At 47.7% G+C, this 12,500-nt stretch overlaps 1 protein-coding gene across 3 annotated transcripts in view; it reads right to left on the reverse strand.

Annotated features, from left to right (window-relative positions):
• Positions 1 to 12,500, reverse strand: part of LOC135819142 (uncharacterized) — a 93,379-nt gene that overhangs the window by 4,948 nt on the left and 75,931 nt on the right. For all 3 annotated transcript variants that reach the window (XM_065332299.1, XM_065332301.1, XM_065332300.1), the window contains 11 exons: positions 12,155 to 12,270; positions 11,052 to 11,348; positions 9,606 to 10,016; positions 9,126 to 9,306; positions 8,606 to 8,797; positions 7,566 to 7,781; positions 6,976 to 7,077; positions 6,113 to 6,358; positions 4,844 to 5,230; positions 1,779 to 2,072; positions 950 to 1,090 (listed from right to left, as the gene is read on the reverse strand). In XM_065332299.1, coding sequence (XP_065188371.1) covers positions 950 to 1,090; positions 1,779 to 2,072; positions 4,844 to 5,230; positions 6,113 to 6,358; positions 6,976 to 7,077; positions 7,566 to 7,781; positions 8,606 to 8,797; positions 9,126 to 9,306; positions 9,606 to 10,016; positions 11,052 to 11,348; positions 12,155 to 12,270 — 2,583 coding nt within the window. The remainder of the gene's footprint in view (positions 1 to 949; positions 1,091 to 1,778; positions 2,073 to 4,843; positions 5,231 to 6,112; positions 6,359 to 6,975; positions 7,078 to 7,565; positions 7,782 to 8,605; positions 8,798 to 9,125; positions 9,307 to 9,605; positions 10,017 to 11,051; positions 11,349 to 12,154; positions 12,271 to 12,500) is intronic.

Genomic DNA, 12,500 nt, shown 5'->3' on the forward strand with positions numbered 1-12,500 from the left:
AGCCCCCCGGGCGTATTGAATAGCAGCCTCGATTTCCTGGGCGTATACAAGGGCACGGGCGTTATTTTGGAACCGGGAGTATACTAGGAATAGGGATAGCAGTAAGTATTGGGTATCAGTACCTGTACATGTACTGGTGTTTCCGGCATACCTGGGCGTATACATGGGCATGGGCGCTATTTTGAAACAAAAGTGTTGTCGTCCCCTGACTGGGCGTGTACACGGAGGGTGGGCGTTTTTTCGAGTGGGCGTATACTGGGGCTTTTACGGTACGCTGAGCGCCGACCCGCGAGTTTCCGTTTTTGTCACTTTCAAAACAAAGTCTAACTTTTCTCCCGCTTCTGTAGCTTTTTATCGTACAGTTGTGCTCGGTGAAATCCAACCCACATTTGGCACCCTCATTTGCACGGCACGGCCCTTGACGCCGTGGAAGTGGCACGAATGCGGCTGGACGTACACATGCACGAATACAATGAGGTAATCAAAACTGGTACAGGACGCCAGTTTTGCACTTTTGGTCGGATTTCACCGAGCGCAACTGTACTAGTAGTGAGGTTTAGTGAAACCCGGCAAGGTTCCAGCGGCAAGGTTCCAGCGGCAAGGTTCCAGCGGCAAGGTTCCAGCGGCCACAGACTGCCTCCCACAGTATTACTCATGATCTCGAAAAAAGGGCCAACGGGCCAAACCCAACGGAGCTGCAAAACACTTTCGCTGACATTTTCATTGGCCCTGATCTGAAAGGCTATGTGACTTCCTCAACATGTGCTAGCGACCGGGCAGAAAAGGAGGACAAACACACAAGGATGTGTGTGTGTGTGTATATGTGCGTGTGTGTGTGTGTGTGTTTGTGTGTGTGTGTGTGTGTGTGTGTGAGAGAGAGAGAGAGAGAGAGAAAGAAAGAAAGAGAGAGAGAGCAAGAGAGGGCAAAAGAGAGAATGCGGAAACTTACCATGGCAACCTCCATGTGCGCTAATACCCGGTCCCTGGAATCCACGCATACAACCACACGTATAGCTTCCTCTGGTGTTGTTGCAGGTTGCATATTTATGGTCACAGTCATTCAACTGAGCATCTTGACACTCGTCCACATCTGCAGAAATACATCCCAATCAAAAGAGTAACCTTTCTTGAGAGACAGCAGCAATGAACACAACGATACACCACAACAGCTGACTTAATGTTTCGCGCCGAAACCAAAGTCGGCGGAGTGGCGGTGAGATTTCAGACAAGTATTTATTCGTAAAAAAAAAGCTTGCCTTCCTCTTCTCCCAACTCCCTGAAATTGTACTAGTACAAGTACAGCAAGTATGTGCACAGAAGTTGACAATGGTAGGAAGAATACGGTTGTCACGCAGAGCTTCATGGCACATCGGACAAGGCTCTGCCTGCTTCATGTGCGGAGCACTCTCGCAGGTCAAAGCCATGCACCTGTGCTTGGCATACAACTAGACCAACACATCATAAGAGTACAAATATTGCGACTGGGTCAGCACAGTGCCCAGATGCATAGCCCGTATGGGCACGGGGGGCAAATGCACGCCCCTAAAAGGTTCGACCTAGGTTCAGCATGCACATAATGCCCAGGATGACATGCACCAACCATCCTAGGGTACATGTATGATACAGCTGCCGTGCACCCCCTCCCCCCCCCCCCTAAGAGGGGGACCAGCTACGCCCCTGCCGCCCACATGTACTTACCGACACAGCTTTTTTTAAAGGTAAAGAGAAAAGGACCTATAATAAAATGAATTAAATATTGTATCCGTAAAAAAACTTACCGACACAGCTGTTGTTTCCAGTACCAGTATATCCCACTGCACAAGGACAGTAATAGGAGGCAAGCTGATCCTGGCAAGTGCTGATTGTGGGTGCGCACACCGCAACACCCTCCGCGCACTCGTCCATTGGCACACAGGACAAGTTCGAAGAACCGCCGTCGCGGAAACCGCTTGCGCATGCTCCGCATCGGTAGCCCAGTGACGGGGCGGGCTCGTCCGAGCATTGCCGCAGTCCACCGCAGGGCTGCGACAGGCAAGCGTCGATGTCGCTCTCGCAAATACGGCCAGTTTGACCTGAACCAGTACAAACGAGCAGAAGAAATCAAGTAAGCGAACAATGGCAAGTACAATAAAGCATGCAAAGGCGACCACCTGTCCAGGAAGACCACTGAAACCAGGATCAAGGGATGCTATTTCCAGTCAAATGACCTTGGATAGGGAGACTACCTGGTAACAGAGATTACATTTTGAAGGTCCCTTGAGCGGTCGTTTTAGACATGTTTCACTGTAAAGTGTAACATGTCAACTAACGCAGCTCAGGTCATTCGTGGGCTTCTGTGGTAAAGCACACACTTGCATTGTCAATTAGCTGTCACATACTTCACAAACTACATTTGTTTCAATGTAGCCAAGTTGTAACCTAGGTTGAGCTATAGACGTTATTCGATAAAGGTCACAATCACGTGAACCGGGGTCCCGGGAACCAGGGAGTGGCAAGAGATCTGCACTCAGTGCACAGTGGACTCGGTGTGGGAACATAGGAGTAGAAAAATACCGGTATTTTACTACTCCCTTGTACGAACTGGGCCTTTCTTGCCACGTACGCGTGCCCCAGCTTACGACAAATCCCTGGAGGCGAGTCCAAAAATCACGTTATCGAATAAGGTCTATAGTTTAAGTGTTTGTCTGTACACCGTATCGTGGTTAGCAAAAAAGAACACCATAACAGGTTCCTACCGTATGTCAGCGCCTTTAAAGCCATGGCCTTATATTCAAAACACCGCTGCTTTCCTAACTATTTTAGATGTAATATGACTCACCCACTACGCCATGCCATAAAAGTAAAAGTCCACACAGAAATTTCAGTCTAAATCCACTTCCTGCCGGGCTGTAGTTTGTTAGTATTAGGGGTGAAACAATTATACCGAATACTCGAGTACTCGCTCGGTTTTTTCAGAAATAATCGTGCTCGGAATAAATCAGAGTACTCGTTCATACGTGGTACATGCATTTACCACAGAAATCTGCAGTTTCAGAGCAGCAGTGGTCAGATATTGATGTGCAGTCTGTGTGGTGAACATTTGTTCACGAGTAGAGGGAGCTCAAATGACCCAGCAACCAATATACCTGAGAAAAAATGATTGCTACTCGGTTCAAGCAGGGTTGTATCATGTGATTTTAAGGCCCTCGGTGTGCAATTTATAGGAGATGATGAATACTCGAATACTCGAATATTCGACCGGAGAAAACCAGAGTACTCGAACTCAGGATCTCAGTGCCAAATTTCACCCCTAGTTAGTATAGTACTTATTCCTTCATTTTCACAAAACATACTTCAAATGTCATTTCATTTATGAAGCCCATGGCTTTACAATCGAATATACCTCCATGGCTTTAAAAGTGGGAACATACGGTAATAAGGCGGCGTGGAGACAAGAAACCCAACAAACCCAATATCGACAAAAAATAAAGTGAGCGCACTCATACCACGACACCAATGGAACAATATGAAAAAATCCTCTTAAAAATCCTTTCATGTTTTTCTGTTGGTATCGTGAAATGAGTGTGCTCACTTTATTATTATCGATATAACAGGTTCTAGGAATTATTGTAATATCATTTGTTATTGCTACGTATGATTTTCGCCTTGCTAATTCTGCTCAATACTATCATAAAACTTTCCTATATGAAGTTGATAGCTCCAACTACAGTCAGTTTCAAAAAGATTAGCAATCCTGGTGATCGCCCGGGGAGTTTGCCGTCTTACCGTATGAGCGCTCGAGCGCTGCCTGGAAAAACTCACTGTGAACTCGAAGAAATATTCCGCGCGAAAGCATGAAAAATGACAACTCACTCAGGTCGATGTCGGTACAGTCGTGTACGTCTGGTTCACAACAAACGAGTTCTTCCTCGTATCGATTATGCCATATGGAGTCAGAGAGGACATGTCGAAAGTGTAGTAAATGCCAAGGCTGACGAGCGGCATGGGTCCCAATATGTTTTGTGACCAAATAGTTTCCTTGAGCTGCGATGCTATTTACTCTCACCATGTGACGAAAACGACATCGACACAGACTCATTCCCAAGGCCATGACTTGGCGAAGCTATCCGTATGACTTCGACAACATTTTGAGAAAAGCAGACGCCTGTGGAAGCTGATAGAAGACGGCGTTGACTTCTAAATTCAAATAAATTGGCGATCTTGAAATACTAAAATAATTCTAAAAGAAATCGATCGATCGATGTGCCGGTGTATTCAACACGTAGCTACAGCGCAATGACTTCCGTATTCACTCACACCGTTTCAGTGTTGTGGGTGTGTTCACATGGCGTGAGCCAGTCAAGTGTCAGTCAGTTCGGGAGGAAGCGGGAACTCCAACAACAACAATCGTGAACAACTACAAGTCTGCTTGATCACCAAAAAACAATGAAAAGAAGTGTGAGTTGAAGATAGGTTGGGATTTGAACTCACAACTTCATGGTCAGCAGACAGCATTCATAACCACAAGGCCAGAAAGGAAAAGATAAATCGTGGGTTTTGATAGAAAAATCGATACTGGCTTCCTGGGCAAATTGCAAACCATGGGAAAAGGCCGGAAACCTGGCCGAAATTCTAACTCCTTAACGGCTTGTCCAATTGTTCCGAAACCTTCACAGAACAATTTGCCGTGCCCTAACCAGCCCTTTTATGTACTTCGTTGTCCAATTTCCCCTTATCTTCATACTTTTTAAGACCAAAACCTGATTGCTAATCTTTTTGAAACAGACTATAGTTCTAAGTTCTCAAACTTTCCTTTGTTGACCATGTATAATAATAAAGTACCCGGATTGACGTCATCTCTCACCTGGCAAGCATGCAGTACATGCAAGTAGAGTGAAGGCTGTTGAGACAGCAGTGCTGGCTGGTGCAGCGCTGCACTCTCCAAAGCAGCTGCAGAGGGTGATTGGCACGGTGACGATGGATGCCTGGTTGGCCGAGTCAACGGCACGCACGCGTAGCATAATACTGCTGCTTGGCTGGCGCTGGCTGGGAGTCCAGCTAAGCACCAATCCAGACTGCGGGGAGTACGCCGACACCAGATCACCAGGGACAATTCCGCTGGAGGTGGCCACTTCGATAACCGAGATGTTAAGAGTGAGCGCAGCAGCAGCACGAACAGTCAAGTTGCTGGTTACATTGAAGTTAGCATTGAGGACATCAGTAGACAATGTTATCAGTGGTGGACTGCGAGCTGAAAGAAAACAAGTCATGGCACACAAGTCGAGTTAATCGTATTCTTGTGCAAGCTGACGGGAAGGTCAGACTTCAATTCAAGCCCGAGCAATATAGCTTGCAGCCTATATCATCATATCTTCTGAAAATTGTAGTCTAGTTGTTGTCTGATGATCAGATAAAACCGTGAAACAGCAGAAATGCTTTTGATTCCTTTCAAGTGTGTGTCAAAGCAATTTTTGTATAATGTATGTATGTTGACACAAACCAGCCTGAAGTTCAATCTTGAAGTTGGATCCGTAGTGAACACAAGCATCTTCACAGGGTACAGGCTATCAACCAAGAGAATCGCGGTGCTACTACTATCAAGAGTACATAACCCAAGAGTGTGCAACTCCAGCTATGGGGTCTGCGACGGCAGAACTTCACATCACGTGATGAACCCGTGCACTCTAGTGCATGATAGATACTGGGTTGTACGCAGCCCAGCTTTGGGTACAACTCTCTTGTGGTCACTTTGCACTGTTTGCCAGCATAACCTTTTGAACCATGTCACGTGATGTGAAGTTCTGCCGTCGCAGCACAGCATAGAGGTTGTGCAGGCAGTTGCACACTCTTGGTTATGTACTCTTGCTACTATCCATAACGCCTCAAAAACGCATTCTGATCCTTATGCACAGAGTACACAACACGATAGTCCTGGAAAGCTTCACGTTGTTGCACTGTGACAAAATAGTGTGCATGTCCACGTGTACATACTGTTAGAATACATTAATCTTTCAGTGAGAGTCTAGGCGTACGGTTAGGTGAGAAGGCAGACATGCCTGTGTATCTGGTGAAGTAAAAAACAACAAAAAACAACAACAACAAGACCCAAGCGCACAAGAGTGTGTGTACATACCCACGGCAATGGAGGATTGCTGAAGAGCTTTCTCCGTCACGAGGGTAGATGCGGCCAGTGTGGTGCTGCCAGTTGCAATGAAGTCGGCCAGGCAAGCTAAGTCTCCATCGCAAGTGGCGTTTGCCTCGCTGCTGATGTTCAGCACGTCGACAACAGCCTGGTTGGGCACAACGCCAGCTGGATTGTATGTTGCGTAGGTGGTGTTGTCATCGTAGGTGAACACATCATGGTCTGGCTGAACTTGCACTGTTTGTTATGACAGACAGACAGACAGACAGACAGACAGACAGACAGACACAGATGGACACAGACAGACACAGATGGACACAGACAGACACAGATGGACACAGACAGACACAGATGGACACAGACAGACAGACAGACAGACAGACAGACAGACAGACATACAGACATACAGACATACAGACCAACACACAGACATACGTGCACAGATCCAGCGTCAGTGCACGAGACAGATGCAAACAAGAATGCACAATTGACAATGGGCAGCTGCCCATTTTCAGAAATGCGTCAATTTTCATGATGCGACCAGCTCTATGCTGCATCCATTCTCTATGAACAAGATTGAAAAATGGAAAATGGAATAAGAAAAGTGAATTTGAAGCCAGGGATTTCTGGGACACAAAATCGAAATGAATGGCGGGGTACACGTGGACAATTTGCCCACACGGCGGACAGAATGGAGCCGACCTGTCCATTGTGAATCTGAATTTGGTGCAAAAATGACAGATTAGAAGTTGCACGACTTGGTGAAAACACCTCAGAACATGGGATACCGTTAGGACAGCATTTCAAGGCCAGCTAGTTGTACAGTTTTTCTTAAAGTGCGGAAAATAACTTACGAGTTGCCGCGGCAGCCAGAACACTTGCCGAGTTGCTCAGATCAACGCTGGGACGAGACATGTTGAGAAGACCGTCCACGGTGGAGAAGGGATCATGCGCCACTGTGCAACGAACACATACAAACATCAATTCACATCTTGAAATGCACGTGAAGGCATGCACCCATGCACCGTGTGCTGGCGTAAGTACAACCGAGGCCCGAGGACACGAGGTGAGGGCAGCTAAGCGCTGAAATCTCCACAACTCTGAATTCGCCAGAATGAAAAACAGGCATGCACCAGAAACATCAATAAAATTACCGTGGTGTCTTGTATTAAAGCCTGGCTCGTATGGAAGCCTGTTTTGAATACAAGCCGGATTTTCAAGATACACTGGCAATAAGCCTGATTTTAGTGTTGACACGCACAGAAATACATGTACTTGGTTTGAATAGATGGCCAACTCTGACATCGGCTTCTACAGGCTTAAGCCCGACTTTAATACGCGACGTGACGGTCATCAAACTCAATAAAAGGCATACACTGCTATCAGACATGCTCTACCAGAACTTTTTCTTGTTACATTGCAGTGGAGTGCAGTAGCAACCAACCTTGGAAGGCCAAGAAGAGGACAGGTGCTTGCTGAACGGAGACTTGCACACTGCTTGAGCCGTACGACGTCACAAGACTGCCGCTGTGCAGTCTGAAATAGGTATGGTTGCCGGCGCGGATACTCTGCACCAGCTGATCATCTCCGACAATGGCAAGGGTGTTGTTGCTGTATGCAAACACCTCCACGCTCAGAGTCTGCTGCAACCTACTGATCCCTGTGGTGAGCCAAAGAACACGAAGCACACAAACAAGCAGATGTTAATGGGATCTTGCTCAGCGAACATGCGTGAACATCTGGAGATCTCAGGGTAGCCAGCCGCTTCATACAGTGTTATCCTAAGTTTTAATCTCGTCCTACAGTCCATTCATCGCCGGAAACTGTCCCGCTGGCTTTCGAAAGTCCGATTTGGGCCGAATTGAGGATTAAAAACCCACTTTAAATCTCAAAATCTGGGTTTGCGGTCTGCTCCTCCATACATTTTGCTATGGTATACCTGTCCCAATTTTGTAAAACCTGGCTGAATTTCTATTTCCTTGTTCTTCGACTTTTCTGGCCTCAAATGTGGCAAGGAGTAATTGCACGGGTCACACAATGCAGGATGTACTGTTGTTTTCACAATATCTGCAACTATGTGCAGGAGACACCAAAAAGTTAGGGTGCCAGTTTCCAATGAATGGACTGTAGGCACCAACATTTCCCTTATTCTTGAACTATGAGAACTCGTACTTGCATGCTGTGTAGCTGTGTGAAAAAATAGCCAGCTTTATGAGCAAGAAACCGAATGAGCCGTGATGGCCTATGCCCAAGTTGGCCGAAATCTGGTCCGGCCCAATTCATGCAGCACTTTACTGCGCTCTTCACCAAATCAATGTCAGAAATTGCCATTTAGTGACACAGCAAGCACACATACACACACACACACACACACACACACACACACACACACACACACACACACATGCGCGCGCACACACACGCGCACACACAGACAGGCAGACACACAGACATACACACGCAGAAAAACATTGATCAGCTTACAGAGGTTGATGGCTACGCGGGTGATAGACGTGAAGTTGAGTGCATTAACCGGGGCCACTTCCAGCCTTGTGAAAATGGAGAAATTGTACGCCGCTGGTGTTGCAAACCTTGCCATCAGGTACTCGCCAATGCCATGGAAATCAAAGTCCTCACCCTCGAAGTTGGTCAAGTGAGGGTCACCAAATCCAGAAGCTGTGGACAAAGTGGACAGAGCAGATCACATGGGATTAATGCGTAGCAGGTAGCAACCAAACATTTTCAAAACTTCAGTTTGTGTTTGATAGTATGTCATTACATCGAACTATGCGTACATGCTTACAAATGTTCAGCCGCTGCAGTTCGCCTCGGAACCAATCCCGTAACCAAAACTTAGCCCTGAACACAAATGGTATTGCGTTGTATGAAGTAGGGAAATAGATCACAGTCTTCGGCTGCCTCCAGCCGAGTTTCATGCAAACCGTGAATTTGTTTAGTCTACAAAGAGAGTGAAGCAACAGCAGCAGCAGCAGTTCATCGTTACCTTGAGTCAGTGCCACTCTGGTTGTGGTGGCTCTGGGCGAGCGGCGCTTGCCAAAGAACTCGTTCAGAACGCCTCCCTGCTGGCAGTAGGCCAGGATAGAAGCATCGATGACTTGGTATGTCTCGTACGCCTGAAGGGCACCACTATCAACAAGAAGTCCGTCACTGCCATAGCAGCAGACCTGACAACACAAAGCGCAAACACACACACACAAAACAAACATGGGTTGTAAGCATGAAACACACGATACTCACCCTTTAGACAGGGGCCGGGGGTAACTCATTCAGCAAGCACAGTCGGGCACAGGCAATACACTTGATCATTTTGCGAGAACTGTGGCAATAGGCCCAGTGAGAAGGTAGATTTTGCCTGTGCTTCTGGTGAAGTAAAATAAACCTAAACAAACGAACAACACAATAGGACCAGCAGTACCAAGATACAATGCAAGGCAAGCAGGCAGCTAGCTCACGCATGGCTTACCGAAGAAGCCTGGTAGCGTGATCCATTGGAGACCGGGGTTGACCTGTAGCAGAGGTAGCTGCCAGAGACTGCGGGCTGTCGCTCAAAGATGCCGAGTACAGAGGTTGTTGCACGCTCTGCCGGGCACTGGAGGAGATTGGCGGTGGACTGGAGGTAGGACGGAGTCTCCACAAGGGCACGGCATTTCTTGATGCCGCGCAGACGCTGGCTGCAGCCCGGTGTTAGCCTGGTGACTAGCTGACGTGCTACGCTGGCTGGGCTGAAGTAGCTCTCGACGTTGCCATTTGTGGGACGCCATGCAGCCACCACAGCCTTGGGGTTACCCAGCCAGCTGACACCATACTTGGGGTAGAAGAACAGGGCAAACGTCTGACACTCGTCACCAATGATGGCTGCCTGGAATGTGTTGCGCTGAAGTGGAAACAGGACAAAAATATAGACAGTAACATTACTTTCGTCATGCACACACACACACACGCACACGCACACACACACACACTTACACACACACACTTACACACACACACACACACTTACACACACACACACACTTACACACACACACTTACACACACACACTTACACACACTTACACACACACACACACACACACATCTTGACCTTGACAAACAGCTGCCGTTAAACGGCTAAGCTGCCCTGATGAGGAGGGAAACAAAGGGGTAGCATCACGGCGTCGCGGCAGAACATCCGGCCTCATGCCGCTGCAGATCCTGCTGTCTGCGATATCTCTCGCCGCACGCACAGCAGAACTTGAACTCAAGACACTCCCTCGCTGTTGGTCGCCTGCCACGCGCGCAATTGTGCCGTTTAAATCCAGCAGCAGATCGAAAGCACCGGTTACATGACAGGCAGTGGAATGGGCAACAATACACACACACAAACGCACTTACACACACACACACACACACACACACACACACACACACACACACACACACACACACGCATGTACGCACGCACACACACGCACATACACACACACGCACACACACACACACACACATACACACGCACACACATACACACGCACGCACACACAGACACATGCACACACACACACACACACACACACACACACACACACACATACACACATACACACACACACAAACATATACACACACACACACACACACACCTATCCAAAGCAATGACTGATGGGACACGCTATAAACCAGCATGCACGAGAGTGTACGGTCAAATAGCTCAAAATGTAGGCCCAAAATCCCAATTCCAATTTGGCCGGAAATGGGATTCGGATCAGCACATCTGCAGTCATCAGTGCTAAATCTGGCGAAAAACTCAGTTATGGTGCCCATTTCGTAGAAATTGCAAGAGCATTCCATACTGCACGGTGACCATCAACCCATTACGGCTGAACGGCAAAATCATCTCATCATTGTCTGAATGGGATGCGAGACTTACTCTGTCGTGTGTGTCATTCTCGCGCATCTCACGCCAGGTCGTGACGACCGCCTCGCTGGGTGTGAACTCTTCACTGCCAATGGAGGACGCCCTCACTGCCTGAAGGATCTGCGAGAAGGTGGCTGCGTCGGTGCTGTTGCTCACAACATGGCTAGTCACCGTACCTGAATTGCAACGGCTGGCTGTAGCAGTGTTAGTCCACAGCGGTGCCACCAGAGCAATACTGTCAGTCACACGGTCAATACGGTTGTAACCGCCCGTGAAGCCGGCCAACGACACGAATCCGTTCCTCGACACCTGTGTCGTTGACACATGAACACACACACACACACACACACACACACACACACACACACACACACACACACACACACACGCACACACACACAAGCAAAATGCTTATAACTTAGCATCGACAAACATACCCGCAATATGTCCTCCAACACAATCCCCACAGAGGATCCGAATCCATCTTCAGCAGGGGCTCAATGTCCAACAACAGAAGGAGCTATTCTACCCATTTGTCTCCTGCAATGATGCCTGTGCCTTTCCAACAAGCCTGCAGGGCTTTCTGATCTAAGGATTTATGACAACTTCCAGTGTAGCTGCATTCTTGACTATGTCTGTTACCAAAGTGCAGAGATCACAGCGCAGTACAGTAACCAAGGCAACATCCAGCCCAACCAATCCCAAGCCAATACAAGGCAACCACCGCTGCTGCCCTGCACATACGTGCATTAGCACACTAAGTACGGTCGTGGCCAGAGAAATACGGCCCACGATTCTAAAGTAGCGCCGCGCTTCCATTTCAATTACATAACATCATCGCGGCACGCTCCAAAAACCGATCCGAGGGCTGTAGGGCTCCGCACGAGCCTTGGCGCTGCTTTTGGCACGCGGGTCGGATTTCTTTGGCCACGACTGTATTTGTCAAAAGTGTGAAGACTCCACTGTAGCCATCCACGATACCCATACTTCAAAAGTACATCTTCACAACACTCTCCAAACGGTCTCTGGCCTACACCTATAGCTAAAAGAGAAAAGGACATCATTCGACTGTATTTGAAGTAGTTTGTATAGAGTATAGAACTCCATGGTCTTACCGTAACGTTGCTGTACTCTGCATAGCTGGATCCAAAGACCACCGGGTAGGTGAGAGAGAACGAATCCCCGCTGACCTGAGTATCCGCAAGCGGTGTCAGCATAGACTCATTCATGTCTGTGCAGCATGGGTGGTGACAATTGCATGTAGCACACAAACACAGAGACAGTCAGATAATGCATGATCACATGCACACACGAAATTGTTTTAAACATTTTTGCCAAAGTCGCCACCGATATTTCAAATCTTACTTGAACAACAGCACAGTATACAGAAGAAAAAACAAGACGAGTTGATGCATGGTGATGACGGCAGAGTTAGTTCTTTTTATTGTTTTATTAAATATT

Source organism: Sycon ciliatum, chromosome 6 (assembly GCF_964019385.1).
Source record: "Sycon ciliatum chromosome 6, ocSycCili1.1, whole genome shotgun sequence".
In the NCBI taxonomy this organism is placed as follows: domain Eukaryota; kingdom Metazoa; phylum Porifera; class Calcarea; order Leucosolenida; family Sycettidae; genus Sycon; species Sycon ciliatum.